Source organism: Hemitrygon akajei, chromosome 23 (genome assembly GCF_048418815.1).
Source record: "Hemitrygon akajei chromosome 23, sHemAka1.3, whole genome shotgun sequence".
NCBI lineage: Eukaryota > Metazoa > Chordata > Chondrichthyes > Myliobatiformes > Dasyatidae > Hemitrygon > Hemitrygon akajei.
This window is the reverse complement of record NC_133146.1, coordinates 39,541,285-39,558,644: the sequence shown is the minus strand read 5'-3', so window position 1 is coordinate 39,558,644 and position 17,360 is coordinate 39,541,285. Positions and strand designations below refer to the sequence as shown.

The following is a 17,360-nucleotide window of genomic DNA, read 5'->3' as shown; positions in this document are numbered from 1 at the left end:
AAGTAGTGTGGCCTTTGTACCTGCTCCCTCTTAAAATTATGTTCAACTCTGAAAGACCCGGTCTCCCACTCACTATTCAGGACTTCACTACATGGAATATATTTCCAGTGAAGCGCCAGGCCAACTTTAGGAGGTCCTTAATAGAATCTGGGACAGATACTAGTACCGCTTTTCCTTGGAAATGGCTTCTCCACAGCCAGGTCGTTACTGTTTTTCTGTTTCCAAATGATTCAAACGTTGGAGAATGAAGGCAGATGGAAATAACCGGGGCAAGTATGCAGGTAGTCATTTGCAAAAAAAAAGATTATCTCCAGCTAGGACTAATTCAGACATGAATTAAAACTGGAGGTTCCGCCGTGGATTTTTGTTTCAGATCTTATCAAGCCACTGATTGCATTGAAAGATTTAAAATTATATGACGCTGTAACAGCATATCAAAATATTTGCAGCTGAGATTGTGCCCGTTGTTTTATATTGGTTTTGTGTGTCGACTTGATGAAACAGACTTGCATACCGACCACATATTTGCACTGCCCCGTACAAATGCTTTCTCGGAAAAACGATCACGAAATCCTAGAGGCATGCGCGAATTTCAAAATAAATTGTTTACGTCAGCCATATCCTGCTTCTTGAGTCAATCAAAAGTGGCGGAAATATCCTTGAGAAGACAAGGGAGTGTGAAAGATGCTGTATGTTAACGCTTTTATTTAATTAGGAGTTAATCCTACATGTTGTGTACTTATATTTTAATGTCTAGGGAATGCATTCCATTCATTTTGTTATATTAATATGAATTTGTACATTTTCTTTATTTTCTACGTAATATTATAAATGTTAGAGGAAAACAGTGAAGTAAAACATTCCGTTAATGATTGGGCTAAATATGTTAAGTTGCTTTATTAGTCTGGCAACTGTGATATCTGGTCATGTCCCATACAAGAATGCCAGGGACAACTAGAGATCCTTTTGGAAGGAGATCGATATCATATTGAGGTGAAACGCATTTCCTAGCAGCAGTTGAAGAATCGGAATGACAACAAATAAAATTAGACAGCTTTTTTCCCCAAATCAATTAAAAACAAACAAAAAAAAAGCACAAGAGAATTGTCAGGACCTTCTGGAGCCGAGTGGGAAAGAACACTTCCCTCGGGAGATTCGTTGTTTCTTTGTACTGTTAAGGGACACACACAAATATAAACTACACCAACAAATACCAACAGGTGTTTTCAATAAGTGGGTGTGGGAAATGAGATGCTACACCTGGAACTGGGAGACAACTAACGATGTTAAATTCAAAAGCAACTGTGAAGGGACAAATTCAGCTAAACAAAGTGAAGCTTGGTGTCCTCGTATAAAGAGAGTCGAAAAGAGAACAGAATTAAAAATAGAAAGTATCCCAAATCCCAGCAGGTAGTATTTGTATAACCGTGCGTGTATAGCAGTTAAACAAAAAATATATATCATTTAATAGGAACTGAATGAGTATTTGGCTGCAAAAATGCTGTTTATAACACACGAGACTAACTTTTTCCTACGGCAACTGGCGGGTCCTCTGCTTTCAAGTAGTATTTTCGAGGATTTGGATAAAGCATACTCGCGCAGTTGGTGGTCTGAGTTAAGGAGGAACAGTTCGAAAAGACAAACCCCGTTGCGGGTAATTAAATCCCAAACCACTCAAATCTCTGCTGGGAGGAAAATCAATATGGAGGAGATGAACTATTTTAAAGGAGTCTGGAGTATTATGGGGGGGGGGGGGGGGGGAATCTTGAGCAGATGTAAAATATATCGACTGCCGCGGAGACCGGTTAATAATAACGTACTATAGATAATAGCAAGGGATGTTGGAGAGAAGTCGATGCCTGGGTAGAAGGTGACTCAATGTGAAGAGGGCCTTATTTCGTTATAGCGTTTTTATACCGTAACAACATCGGACAGCAAATTACTGAATTAGCAATTCGATATCATAAGTGCGTAATTTTAGCATTTGCCTGCAGAAACAATCATAGGCTGGAAGGTATTAATAAATCAGTTAATACTCTTAACTTAAATTCAGATTGTCTCTGCATCCTGATGGTCGACATTTTATTTTGGCAGATTGGTTTAAATGCGCACACCTGTAAATGTTGGGGACATCTTCGTTTTTAATAAAGTTGCAAAATACGCAACCAGCCTTGTGTACTTTGTACCTGCAGATAATCTATCTTGGAATCTTTAGAAATATGAATTTAAAAGATTTTAAGTATTTAAATTCTGGTTCATTTTTAACAGCATAATTCGGGGCGAGCGGTGGATGTTGAGTGTCGAGAAGAATACTGTACTGAAGGCTAACTGTGAGGCTGAACTGTACATAATTATTCCAAATCAATTGTTTTAACACCGCACATGATAGTTTCAAATCAGTTATCATGTTTACAATTTGCTTTTTTTTAACTGGTTAAGTGAGCTGTGCATTTCCAACAACACTGAAATCTGAACGGTTCTGACGAGTGCTGAGTATCCAGGTCAATACAAAATTACACAGGCGCTGATGATGCACACATCCCTGGTGCATGTTGTTATGTCCCAGTGCCTTTTACTCAGTGTCTAATGCTCATAAGGTACTATTATATCGCATAGATCTCCAGCGCACACCACCAGCCGCTAAAAAGCGCATCATCCGCCTCTTTTAATCGATGTCGTGTTCAGAGGGGGGAAAAGCAGCTGAACTCTTCTCCCAAGCTTTAATAGACTGCAATAATTGTTTGTCTTGCGCTTTTTCAATCATTGAATTGATTTCCCTTGTTTGTGAACCATCTTAAAATGGATGAAGTAAGACTCGCCTCCAGCTACCGAGTTTACTCCAGGTTTTAATTCTGGTTACAATAACAAAATGTTCAACCTTTGTCAGAGAACGACGGAAAAAAGTATGTGATCAGATTGCCGTTTGGGGGAGGGGGCTGAAGGGGGCGTGGTGCTGTATTCTTTGGGGTTACTGACTGGTCTATGATGGAATCTGTAGCCGTGGCTGGCTGTGTTGATATGGAGTTGGTGCTGTTACTGCTATTGGTTACCTGTTCTCTCATTGAATTACTCGAGTCTGGGCAACGTCAGTGATCTGATGCACTGACTGTTCTCCTCGCTCCTTCGATTTTAATCAATTCCCTCTTAAATCCCTCTAATTTGGCAGGGATTATCGCAATCTGATTGTTGCAACTTTACAAAGTATTTAAATTTACCAACGACGTCATCCGAGGAGGTGGATAGTCCGGTTAGCGAATATCTATAAATGAGCTGTACACAGAAAACCCACCAATACTCACCCGGAACAGGTTTATGGTGGAATTTTAAACGAAAACTACGACACAATCTGTTATAACCGACTATCACCTCCGACGTTTCATTTGCGCGTACGGCAAAACAGTAAGTTTTTTTCAAGAAAGCTGGTTTCTCTCGTTAGCCAATCTATTATTTGTTTTCAGTTTTTCACTGACAAGTGTGAATAAGAACTGCAAACTTTCACGCTTTGCCGCCGGAGATGCAGTCTGGGATTGTGCGCAGTGCTAATGCGGTAATGGAGTACCCGCCAGCAGATTACGACGCTATTAATTTCATTTTTGCTCTGTTTACAACCTGCAAGGTCAAAACTAAATTTAAACATTGGAATTGATCTAGCTCCAACGAATCCGTTACTGGTAGAAGTCTCAATCAAATGTGTTTTACTAATCGCCACTTGCTCAACAAGGGTTATTGTCTCAATGTTAACCATTCTTTTGGCCTAATTAGATAAATGCATGCTTGTGGATTGCACTGTTTAAATCATATGTCTGCGCGCTGAATTGTTGAATGAGGAGGAGTAGTGTTGCCGTTACGGATAATAGTTCTGCTTCTAAAATAACCCAAACGACCAAACAGGAGATATATTAATACTGGATATTATCGTTGGAAATTAACTGTCTACAAATAATCGTTACGTTGAGAAAAATAAATAACCACGTTTTTTCCTCTAAGGAAATAGCCAGCCTCCACTATGGCATTCAAATATTCCGGGTTTAAAGGTTTAAAGCATAAGAGGGTTGTTCCTGTACAAATTGATAGCAAACAAACATGCTACATTTTGCAGGTTCAGATTAACATTTGCAACTCGTAACTCGAATTAAGTGTGATCTCAAAGAGTAAGTCCCTATAAAAGTTAATTCCAGTTTTTCTCCTTTACCAAGTTATCCGGCTTTAACGACTAAATGAAATTGTAAAGCACGCCTTACAAATGACAGTAATGTTTATTGGGTAGTGTTTAATACACATTCATTCTGAATCGCTGCCTTTCCGACAGACACTTTTCACTGTCGATCTGTAGTTTCTATCAATGACAATGTTTTGTGTGTAGGATACGAGCGGAGATTGAAGATTCCCGAGAGATCAACTCTTGTTTAACAGCTTCCAATGTCGTGTTGATACGAGGAGATAGAACGTCCTATTAATATTAAAGTATTATTATCGAGACTGAGTCCTCGGCGAAAAGATCGATAGTTCGCTGTGAAATTTAAGTGTTGGCTGCTGTAAGTCACTGCCGCGGCCGCTGGCCATGTTCCTGCCCGGGGTTGACTACCTGTCGGCGCTGGCTGCGGCTCTTGCCTCGCTGCTCTCAGTTCTGCTCCTCCTCGCCGTCTCCAGACAGCTGTGGACCCTCGCCTGGAATGTGACCAGAGACAGGGACAACAAGCTGCCGCTTCCCAAAGGCTCAATGGGCTGGCCATTACTTGGAGAGACGCTGCACTGGCTGGTACAGGTATGGAGGGAGAAGGCAATAATCGTTAGTGAAGCGGATAATCCTGCCGGTGAGGCGTTTTATATCCGCGGGAGGGGCGGGCACAGCGTCCATCCAGATTGATTACTTTTCGCTAGTGCCGGGTTGATTTATACAGTAAACAAAGCTGAATAAAATAACTGGGTTCTGTCTGTCGCGTTCTAAGCTAATAAGTAACTAGGCGTCAAGCTCTGAGGCACTTCCTGCATTTATTGGCTCCTGGTTTTATATATCCTGACAGTTGTTGTTCCATACATAGGGAGAAACGAAGTGTCCCGAGATTGCCTCCAAATACGTTAGTGGCATAATTTGGATTTACACAACATCATTCTAATGCTTTTAAAATGTGTGTTTGGTTTATAGTGAAAACCGTCTCCATAAACTTGCGGGTAAAATCTATCGGTAGTATCTGCTTTTAGTGCTGACTGTGGTTCGCGAAAGCCGCATCTACATTGGCACATAAGGCTCAGGGGTCAGATCTGTGTGGGCAGGCTATTACGCATTGTAGAAAGGGATAAAGGATTGATTTGGGAACATTCGGGATGATAGGAGGGTAAGAAAACGGCGAACACCAACGAGGGTAAAAATGCGGAGTAAGATTTAAAAAAGAACGTACTCCCATAACCCGAGTTGTGTGCGGCCGGGAAGGGGAACCCGTCTGGTGAGATGGGTGTATGTACTCAGTTTGATATAGCAAAAGTTGCACAAGTCACACTACGTCAGGTTGTGGTGTGCTCCCAGCGAACTCGTGTGGGATTTGGTTTTGTGCAGGGCGAAGAGTGATTGAAGGGTCTGTGCCAAAACCTCGGAAACACTCCGCGTTAATTACAAGTGTTTTCAGATGTCGGAAGCAATTTGGATGCGGGCACTTAGACTGAGCCTCGAGCTTTGCGCCAGCGCTAGATTCCCAGTGACACCTTCCTTTCTCCCTTTCGGCAGGGTGCCAACTTCCACGCTTCCAGGAGAGAAAAATACGGAAATGTCTTCAAAACACATCTCCTGGGAAGGCCGGTGATCCGAGTGACGGGTGCGGAGAACATACGCAAGATCCTGATGGGAGAGCACAGCCTAGTGAGCGCACAGTGGCCGCACAGCACCAGGATCCTCCTGGGTTCCAACACGCTAGCCAACTCCAGCGGGGAGCTACACCGCCAGAGGCGGAGGGCAAGTACCTTCAGTGTGGAGGGGAGGCATGGAGTAAAACGGAGACGCGGGAGACTGCAGCTACTAGTACCTGGAGCATCAAAAAGAACAACCTTGGGGAACTTGGCGAGTCGGGCAGCATCAGAATACAGGCTTCAGCCTGAAATGAAAATCATCCTTCCTCCACAGATGCTGTCTGACCACAGAGTTCCTCTTGTTCTTTGCATGAGTTCTCAAATAGGAGTCATGCATTCAGGCACTAGACTTTAAGTTTAAGAAGAGCTTCGAGTAACCAAATTACTAATATGGGGCTTCGACCCAAAGCATCATCATCTCCTCCTCCTCTCCGCCCACTCCTCCCAGAAGTGGGTCCACAACGCTGAGCTCCTCCTGCAGCTTGATGCTGCAGATTTCAGCATCTGCAGTCTCCCGCATCTCTAGTCGCAAATCGCGGGCCTCACAAATCCAAGTGAGTCATTTTAACGCGCCGCTGCTCCTGCTTCAATCCGCAGCTCTGAGCATTTGAACAGATTGCGGGATCTCGCCACTGGTCCGCGCTTTCGCTGCTCTCACGCTCGGTTGTATTTGCAGATTCTGGCCCGGGTGTTCAGTCACGCCGCTCTGGACAATTACATCCCTGGCACCCAGCAATTGGTTCGCTCCTGGGTGCAGCGCTGGTGCGAGGAGCGAGCTCCCGTCACCGTATACACGGCCACCAAAGCGCTGACCTTCTGCATCGCCATCCGGATCCTGCTCGGTCTCCAGGCTGCCGATCACCAGCTCGACCATCTCTCCAGCATATTCGAACAGCTAATGGACAACATTTTCTCGCTGCCTTTGGATTTTCCCTTCAGCGGTCTGCGTAAGGTACGGCAAAGGAGTAGTTTACGTTCAGTCCGTCCACTCTGTTTCTCCGCTGCAATCATTCCATATTGAACGCACCTTAACATAAGATATGTTTATGCATTTGGAGTGCTCAGTAGCGATTTTTCTGGTACTATCTCACAACCTACCTTAATAAACGTGTCGCGGACAAGTCCAGGTTTCACATTCGCTTTAGCTGATTATTTTCCTGGGAGGTGCCCTGCTGCATTAGGAGCGTTTGGGCCGCTTCGTTATATAAAGAGCCGAATTAATCTTTGGAATTCTTAAATATTGCATTCTTTTCTCTGCACTTTTGTAAGAAACTCCAACACTACCACCTTCTCCCTCCCCCACCCGAACTCCTGCTTCAATATTGATGCAGAGCTTTGAATTTAAACTTCTGCTGGTTTTCTGTTTCTATGTAATTGTGCTCACCACAACATATTAAATGACAGGAGCATTTTAAAGAAGTGGTTCCCCTTAAGTAGGCAGAGTATTGTTCAGAGTATTCAGTCTGTTTGTAAGTGCTGTAAGAGGGGAATGTATCAGATTTAAACCAGAATTATCTCACGCTGCAGCTTCTTTTCGAGTTCGTGGCTAAGAGACGCGTTCATTGTAGCTCTCAGACAAACACCATCTTGATAAGCCTTCAATATAAAGTGGACTCCGACTGAAACCTGTTTTATAGCAATACACTTGTGGTTTTTTTTGAAAGGGCATTAAAGCAAGGAACGCATTGCACGAGTACCTGGAAAAAGCGATCACTGAAAAACTACAACAAAGCAGCCCAGGTGCCTATCCCGACGCTTTGGATTTCATGCTGAAAAGTGCGAGGGAGAACGGGAAGGAACCGAGCCTCCAGGAACTAAAGGTAATCGGATCCCGACTCTGAGAATGGGATAAATCCCCTAGCCTTCCACCCTTTTCCTTAGTTTTCTTTCTGCTTTTACAATGTTCTATTCCATCCTTGTCAGTTTCTCACCACCTCATTAATAAACAAAAGCAGAAAGAGTGACGCGGTGAACTTTGAATCTCTGAACAACATGCAAGTAACAACTGCCGGTGCATTGTCAAAGCGAAACGGTTAACGACTTGAGCCAGCACTACGGCGTTGCTTGTGCTCGTGTGCATCTTGTACGCAGGTACAACGTTAACCGATCAGGAGTAACATCACTCACCACTTTAGGGCGCAACGAAGTTGGTTTCCGTTCTGTTGTAGTACTTAAGACTACGTGTAAACACCCCGCATCGAATGGAGCCAATCTGCGCTCGGCCAGTTGACCCCAGCCCTGGGTGTTTGAAGTACAGCTGTGCACTAACGCCGGTCGGTCTTTGCAGTCCGGATCTCCTGAGGGCAAATGAAGCAAGAATCGTTCCCAAGTCTTTATCCAGTTGACTGCCCCTGCTGGTAATGATACTGAAGCTATCGCTAGTTACTCGAAAGGCAGGCTTAGATTTATGCACGTGTGTTGTCGTTCCTACTCACCTTCTGAACTGTATTACACCTCCAAAAGTAGAAATTGGTTTGGAAACACAGAACAAATTGGTCTTTTCAGATGATGCTTTCAGTCAGAACGCACAGTATGCTTTTTGTTCAAACTATCTGGCAGGAAAGCGCTCCACTGTTAACTTCACACATAAGCACGGAACGGTCACAGTACTGAAGGAGGCATTTGTCCCACGGAGTCTGTACCTTACTGGTTTTACGTAAGAGCAATGGAGCTGGACTCGTACCTTGGCCCTCTCCTCGGCACCCTGCAACTTCCCTCCATAGATGTTGACTGATCAGCTGAGTTCCTCCCGCACAGTGTGCGTGGTGCTCAGAATAACCGAAATACTGACCACACTGTGTGTGCAGGAGAGTGGGCAGAATTCCTCCTGCCCCTTGTACAGATAGGTCCTTGAAAAGACCGGTTTTGTAGTATGTAGCTGGCTCTGTCCAGTCACTTTGTCACTGAACTCCTTAAATGTAAAATAATTTTAATTGGTCTAAGGAGTTAAGGACTATCCAGTTAAATCTAGACTGTTGAGGATTCTGTACTCAAACTAGTGTCTTTAGCAGTGCTGCAAAGGGAAAATTAAAGCCTTTTTTATAAATGTATTCCAAGCCAATCATAAACAATTGGAATTTATGCCACTGATGGAACTAAGTAATAATTGGAATTTTCTAGAAGCTGCAGGAAAATGGAGAGGGATATACAGTAGTTTCATTTCAGTTGTTAGGCAGAGTATATTGTGATTCTGAATAGAAATATATGTTGTAAAACAAAAGTGCTGCTGTTTACACCATGTACTTTGGTAACCTGGTTGCCACCGACTTGTGCAACAGATTAGGGTAATTACATCAATCATACTGCATAGTCTAGAGGTACTGGAAATGAATTATAGGCTAGCAGCCTAATCTAGATTTGTAAAAAAAAACCTGAACATGCTGGAAATATTCAGTATCCGTGGAAAAGAAACAGCAGAAGCATTTCCAATTATTTCTCCTTCCACAGGTGCTACCTGACCTGTGTTCTTCTTTATAATTGCTTGAGTCTATAGTTTCCTCTTGCTTTTTAATTATTAGCAAGTTGCCTGATTTGGTCATTACTGATGGCAAATAATAATCTCACATTTTTGTGTTATTTTATATATATCTGACTAACTATGCTGTGAAAAATTTGTGTCTAAAAATTTACACCTGCCTCCATGAGTCATTCTGTTATTATATCCTATTATAGTTATATTTACTTTGATGGGAACCCAATTTATAAGCAATCCCATTAAAGTCATTTGCAAGTAAAATGACAGTTTATCAAAAGGATTTCATGAGTGTTTCTTAGCACCTGGTAAACATTATACTCAATACATATAATTTCTGGAGAAGTTCCATCATGTCGATTCTCTTCAGAGAAGACATGAATAAATTAACAAGCAATTTATTTTGCACTCTATAATAACTTTTTTTACTGAACCTATCGAAGCCTTTTAAGGTGCTAATCTCATTGTTGGTATTAATGATTTTCCACCCTGCTCTAACATTACATTGACATTGTGAGCTGGTATGATAGTTTGCATGAATGATCAAGGATGCCCTCCTGATCTAGTTCCATTGAAATTAACCACCTAAGAAAATTGGAAACCTCTTCCTTTCTTAACCACTCTTACTGCTGAATTTGAGGTATCTGTGGGCACACATCAGGAGAGAATAGACATGACCCTTAAGATGACAGAATAAGTGTTCCTGACCAGAGGCATGTAGAAACACTTTGGCTTGGTCTTAACCAAATTCCACAGGACATCCTCAGAGAAGCTGTCTAGTAGTCTTGTTTTGACGTCACATGCAGATAAATCCCAGATGCTTGTGAAACTGACGTGAGAAATGTTTTTGGGCCCTAGGGTCCTCTTGTATATTTTATTAACTTAAGCTGATGTTTTATTTTGTAATGTACACAAAATGCTGGACGAACTCAGCAGATCAGGCAGCATCAATGGAAAGGAATAAAGAGTCAAAGTTTTGGGCGGAGACCTATCACCAGGACTTTGATAAAGTCAACTCTCCTTCTGTACAATGATAAAACTTTGTATGTTTTTAATATCCATATAGAGGATATTTTTTGGCTGTCAAGAATGCAATTCAAAGCCAGCAACTGCAAACAAGATACTGTACAGTTTTTTTGGAAGCAATTGTGCAGCCAATAGTCTTAAGTTAATGATTTTCTTAAAGTCAACACAAAAAACAATTGTAACAACTGAAATGCAGACTCCATAACTCCATAAGAGCTTTCTGCCTCCATAGCTCTTTGCCAAAGGTTGAGGCTCCTGCATTGAAAATCAAACTCAGTGTTGATCCCAATGTAATAATTATGCCAAATACTTTTACTGTGCAACTCCATTAGTCACCTACTATAATTTGGTACAAATAATCATTTTAATACAATAAATGTATGAATAAGATCACTTTCATTTCAGTTAACTTTCATGACTGAAGGAAACTATAAATTTGAAATCTTTAAAATCCTTTTTTTTCCAAGTGATGCAGTCCAAAGCTCATCTCTGCTGTTAATATAAATCCATTTTGTGTGACCAGCTAAATTCTGACAGAACAACAAAAGTAAGCATTTCCCTCGGTTTATATTGTTTGCTTCAATATTCTTAGATGTAATACTGGGCTCTTTTGAGACAAACTACCATTGATATTCATTCTGAAAGTATAGAAACCAAAATTCATTGCAGCTGATCAATATTTTAAAAAATAATATGAATACAACAAATTTAGGCTCTTAAGTGGTAGTTTCACACCTCTATCAAATACAAATCACTAGATATACATATGCGGAACAGATTCAATGGGCTAAATGGCATAATTCTGCTGCATACTTTTTGGAAAACTTGACATATAGTTCTGTATTTTTCTCTCACATTTTTTGGAGGTGGGTGTGACCACAGAACTGATTTGACGGTGTCTGACCATCATAACCAACAATGACAGGAGAGTTTTAAAGTGGAAAAGCTGTTCCTCTCTCGAGACCTTGGAAGTCCGGGTCCAGTGGGACAAATAGCGATCACGGCAAGGGTTGCAGTGGATGACCATGGCTTCTCCTGTGCCTGGTCATGCCCTTTACCCTCCATGAAGCGTTGCAGACCTGCCTTCCTGACCATTGGATCTCTCTGATCTCATCTGCCCAGTCCTCCAGAACTGACTTCCCATGCGAGAACAGGCATGTCCCTATCTCCCCGGGGTATGAGGCCTCCCAACTGACCTCACCTGGCTTAGCTGGCCTGTCGAAGTGCTGTACTGGGGTGTGACTGCAGTCATATGCAAACAGCTACTTGGAGCCACAGGTGAGAGCTGGATACCCAGTGGGGCCCAAAGGTAAGTAGGCTGTTCCAGAATGGACGCGGTAAGCCCTTTCACCAGAGGTGCTGCCCTTCCCTGGACAGCCCATACACCCTGATCTGATATTTGTAATACCCTTAATTTGCACTTGGAAAGTGATAAAGGCCCACTGGCTTGGATAACTGGTATGTAGTTTTAATTAAGGTGAACAGCTTGCAAAGCCACTTTGGAAAGTAGTTGAGTTTTACATTTAGGCTTGTTATAGTAAGGATGATGATATCCTTCCCTGAGAGGCATTTGTGAATCATTTGGGATTTTACCAAAATCTGATAGCTGCCTTGTCACTTTTACTGCCTTGAGCTTTGTATTCCCTCTGGCAGTCCACCGTGACTGGGTTTCTGCAGTTCCATTAGCATTGCAGTAACCATGCCTTTCTGAATTCTCTTACGGACTTGAAAAGCTAAAATAAGTTGTTTAATAGCCTTCATTTCAAGTACAATAGATAGACAATAGAGACAAAGTTAAAATTAACAAGCAATTTTAGAAAAAAAATAACTGGGGAAAATGGTACCAAACTTTCCATCATTAACTGGCTGGTGGAAATGTAATCAATTCTAAATCTTTGCCTGGATTGTAATGATTTCACATGCATTTTCTAACATCTGATAATAAGAGATTAATGGCAGAGTGGATCCTTACTCCTCTGCCTTGTAGTCCTCAATCAAATTGTGCAAAATTAGAGCAGTGATTTATACTCAAATGTCAAAAATAATATCAATCACACTTTTGGGACTTCCACATTTTAACTTGGGAGAAGGCTAGAACAATTTTGCAGTTGATATAAATGTTACACAAAGTTTGTTGCCTTTTTTTTTTTGAAGGACTTCAAGTCCACTCCCAAATAAGAGATCAGTGAGAACATTTTTCCTAAAGCATCAATATTGTCGTCTTCAATTCCTTCATGAAGTATCTGCAGAAAATGTAAGCAGCACGACCGGCCAGGCTCTTGTCTCCCAACCAATACAATCTCCAGCCTCATGCATTCAAATTGTTTGCACAGATGTAAATGCCTTGTTGTTGATCTTCCCACCAAGGGAAGTTGTTCCTCCCTATTTAATTTTAGGTATACATCCACCTTGATCAAATCTCCTGTCAGCTTTATATGTTGGCAAGGAATCAACCTGAATCTAACTGTTCTCTCCTTATAACTAAAATTCTCCACTCTGGGACCACCCTCATAATACTCACATCAGTGCTGTCCAGTTGATCATCTATTTCCAGAAATGTGGTTGATGGATCTGCACCCAGACCTCACTAGTGCTCTATATTATTCCGGCGTAACCATCTTGCTCTTCAGTGTGATGTTTCAGACAATAAAGGCAATTTCCTGGAATACCCTTTTAACCACCTTGCCAGTTTTTAACAATATGAGGACATTATCCTTTACACTTAACATTTATTATGTATTGCATGTATCTCATGCATTGTCAAACCACTGTAAATGGATTGTGTTGAACTTTCTGAACTTTATTCTGCTTGGCTCTTCATGGTTCACAACCCATCAGTGACATACTGCAGTCTAAAACCTTCTGCTTTGTCAATTTTGGATTGATGGACAAAGTTCTTAACTATGCCTGCCATCATCAGATCCAAATCATTGTTATGAACCCTGTAAATGATGTGACCTTGCACTGAGCCCAGTGGAACCTCAGAGCATTCCAGAGACTAAAGCTCCCATACTGAGACAACTCTGGATTCCATTTGCCGCTTTTGCTTAGATTCCAGGTGGTTTTACTTACTCTTCTGATCAGTTTATCATGTGGGACTTTGTCTAAAATTACATAATGTGTGCTCTCCTTGTTACAGCTCCCTTTTGCCTTGTTAAAGTTTCAAATATTAGGCACCGTCTTCAACAAATTCTCTTTCTTATGTTTAATTAAAGTCTGTCCCTCGAACCGCTGCTTTTTACTAATTCTTAGAACTATTTCTATACTTTGCTCATGATTAATATTAAACTGTTTTGTCATGTAATTATACATTTAGCTTTTTCCTTCCAGAAACAAAAGCACCAAAAAAGCTATCCTTCCTCCAGGGCCATTGCCAGGCGATTGGAAAATGATAACAGAGGTTCCTGCTGTGTTTTCCCTCTTCTGGGATGCATTGTACCCAAATAGTTTATTCACTTTAAATAAGCTGGACTCCTTAATATTATTCACTCTATTGTGTCCAGATTTCATCCCAGCCTTGACATCTGGGCAGCACAGTGGTGCAGCCAATAGAACTGTTCCAGCTTCAGTGACTTGGATTCAATCCTGAACTTCCTGGTGCTGACTGTGGCGTTTGCATGTCTTCCCTGCAACTTGGGTTTCTCCAGGAGTTCTGGTTTCCTTCCACGTCCTTAAGGTATAAGACCATAAGGCCATAAGACATGTGAGCAGAATTAGGCCATTCAGACCACTGAGTCCGCTCCTCCATTTCATCATGACTGATCCCAGATCCCATTCACCCCATACAACTGCCCTTTCACCATATCCCTTGATGCCCCGACCTATTAGGAATCTATCAACTTCTGCTTCAAATATACCCACGGACTTGGCCTTCACTTTTTGCAGAGCATTCTACAGATTCACCAGTCTTTGGCTAAAAAAATTCCTCCTCCTGTTCAAAAAGTTCACTCCTCAGTTTTGAGGCTGTGCCCCCTAGTTGTGGATACCCCCACCAGAGGAAACATCCTCTCCACATCCACCTTATCTAGTCCTTTCAACATTCAATAGGTTTCATTGAGAGCCCCATGCATTCTTCTAAATTCCAGTGAGTGCAGGCCCAAAGCTGCCTAACACTCCTCAAATATTAACCCATTAATTCCCAAAATCATCCTTATGAACCTCCTCTGGATTCCCCAATGACAATATATCCTTTCTGAGATAAGGGGCCAAAAACTGTTGACAATACTCCAAGTGTGGCCTGATGAGTGTCTATAAAACTTCAGGATTATCTCCTTGTTTTTGTATTCTATTCCCCTTGAAATAAATGCCAACATTGCATTTGCCTTCTTTACCACAGACTCAACCTGTGAATTAACCTCTGGGAGTCTTACATGAGGACCCCTAAATCCTTTTGTGCATCTGATGTTTGAATTTTCTCCCCATTTAAATAATACTCCATGCTATTGTTCCTTTTACCAAAACGCACTATCATACATTTCCCACCACTGTATTCCATCTGCCATTTTATTGCCCTTTCTTCCAATTTGGCTAAGTCCTGCTGCAATCATATTGCTTCTTCAGCACTACCTACCCCTCCAACTATCTTCATATCACCCTTAAACTTTGCCAAAAAGTTATCAATTACATTATCCAAATTATTGATAGACAATGTGAAAAGTAGCAGTCCCAATACTGACCCCTGAGGAACACCACTAGTCACCTGCAGCCAACCAGTAAAAGCCTCCTTTTTCCCCCACTTGCTGCCTCATGCCTGTCAGTCTTTCCTCTATTCATGCCAGTCGTGTTCCTGTGACTCCAAAGGATTTTATCTTGTCAAGCAGACTCATGTGAGGCACCTTATCAAATGCCTTCCGAAAATATAAGTAAATGACATCCACTACCTCTCCTTTGTCCACCCTGCTTATGACGTCTTTGAAGAATTCCAGCAGATTTGTCAGGCACACCACTAGTCACCGGCCTCCAACCTGACAAATAGTTATCCACCACTACTCTCTGGCATCTCCCATCCAGCCACTGTTGAATCCATTTTACTACTTCAATATTAATACCTAACGATTGAACCTTCCTAACTAACCTTCCATGCAGAACCTTGTCAAAGGCCTTACTGAAGTCCATATAGACAACATCCACTGCTTTACCCTTGTCAACTTTCCTCGTAACGGCTTCAAAAAATTCAATAAGATTTGTCAAACATGACCTTCCATGCACAAATCCATGTTGACTATTCCTAATCAGACCCTGTCTATCCAGATAATTATATATACCATCTCTAAGAAGACTTTCCATTAATTTACCCACCACTGACGTCAAACTGACAGGCCTATAATTGCTAAGTTTACTCTTAGAACCCTTTTTAAACAATGGAACCACATGAGCAATACGCCAATCCTCCGGCACCATCCCCGTTTCTGATGACATTTGAAATATTTCTGTCTTTGGCTTTTATGCAGTCCTTAACTTGCCTCGTCAGCCACGGTTGCCAGCCCTGCCATTTGAGAAGTACTTCTGTGGAACATATCTATCCTGTGCCTTGTGAACTATTGCCAGGAACTTCAGCCACTTCTCTTCTGCTGTCATCCCTGGCAGTATCCTCCTCCAATCCGCCTGGGCAAGCTCCTCTCTCGTGCCTCTATAATTTCCTTCATTCCATTGCGATACTGATAAATGTAACCTATCCTCCCTATCAAATTGCAGTATGAATTCAATCATATTATGATCAATGCCTCCTAAGGATTTCTTTATAATAAGATCTGGGTTATTACACAACACCCAATCTAAGATAGCCTTTCCCGGAGTAGGCTTGAGCACAAGTTGCTCTAAAAAGCCATCTCGTAGGCATTCAACAAACCCCCTCTCCTGTGATCCAACACCAACCTGATTTTCCCAATCCCTTTGCATATTGAAGTCCCCCATTACAATTGTGACATTACCCTTATTACATGCATTCTCCAGCTCTCGTTGTAATCTCAACCCCACATTTTGGCTACTATTTGGAGGCCTATATATGATTCCCATAACATTTTTTTTACCCTTGCAGTTTCTTAACTCCACCCACTAAGATTTGAAATTCTCTGACCCTATGTCATCTCTTTCTAAAGATGTAATTTCATCTCTTACCAACAGAGCCACACCACCATCTATGCCTTCCTGCCTGTCCTTTTGATACAAAGTATGTCCTTTGATGCTAAACTCCCAACTATGATCTTCTTTCAGCCACGACTCAGTGATGCCCACAACATCATACCGTCCAATCTCTGATGAGTTCGTCCCCCTTACTCCAAGTGCTATGCTTATTTAAATTCAGCACCTTCAGTCCTGCACTCTTCACTGTTATGAATTTTGCTTCTGTGGTACAGCTTAACTCTTTGTCCTGTCTGCATTTGTACTGAATCATTGGCTTGACCTTCCTTACATTCATATTACATGCTACATCATCTACTTGTAAACCGGCTGGCTCATCCTCAGCTCTATCATACTGGTTCCCATCCCCCTGCCATATTAGTTTAAACCACTCCCAACAGTTCTAGTAAACCTGCTCGCAAGGATATTGGTCCCCCTTGAATTCAAGTGCAACCCATCCCTTTTGTACAGGTCCCACCTGCCCCAGAAGAAGTCCCAATTTTCCAGAAATCTGAATCCCTGCCCCGTGCTCCAATTCTTCAGCCACGCATTTATCCACCACCTCATTCTATTCCTATCCTCACTGTTGCATGGCACAGGCAGTAATCCCGAGATTACTACACTTGAGGTCCTACTTCTCAGCTTCCTTCCTAACTTCCTGTTTTCTGCTTATAGGACCTTTTTCTTCACTAATTCAGTTTTTTTTAAAATACACAGCACTTCTGTTTTTTGCACGTTCAATATACGTAATTGATTTACTTGGTAATTTATTATTTCATTTATCATTATTTTTATTATTTTTTCTCTGCTAGATTACGTATTGCATTGAACTGTTGCTGCTAAGTTAACAAATGTCACGTCACAAGCTGGTGATAATATATCTGATTCTGATTCCCATTCT

The 17,360-nt window shown here is 41.8% G+C and overlaps 1 protein-coding gene across 2 annotated transcripts in view; it reads left to right on the top strand.

The window, feature by feature from the left end:
* The first annotated feature begins 3,290 nt into the window (after positions 1-3,290).
* Positions 3,291-17,360, top strand: part of LOC140715380 (cytochrome P450 26C1-like) — a 34,075-nt gene continuing 20,005 nt past the window's right edge. Inside the window, exons 1-5 of one of the 2 annotated variants that reach the window (XM_073027476.1) lie at positions 3,291-3,399; positions 4,364-4,765; positions 5,723-5,947; positions 6,518-6,793; positions 7,506-7,661. In XM_073027476.1, coding sequence (XP_072883577.1) covers positions 4,562-4,765; positions 5,723-5,947; positions 6,518-6,793; positions 7,506-7,661 — 861 coding nt within the window. In that variant the 5' untranslated portion in view covers positions 3,291-3,399; positions 4,364-4,561. Of the gene's footprint in view, positions 3,400-4,316; positions 4,766-5,722; positions 5,948-6,517; positions 6,794-7,505; positions 7,662-17,360 lie in introns of those variants that run through there. The other variant, XM_073027475.1, reaches the window with a different exon arrangement.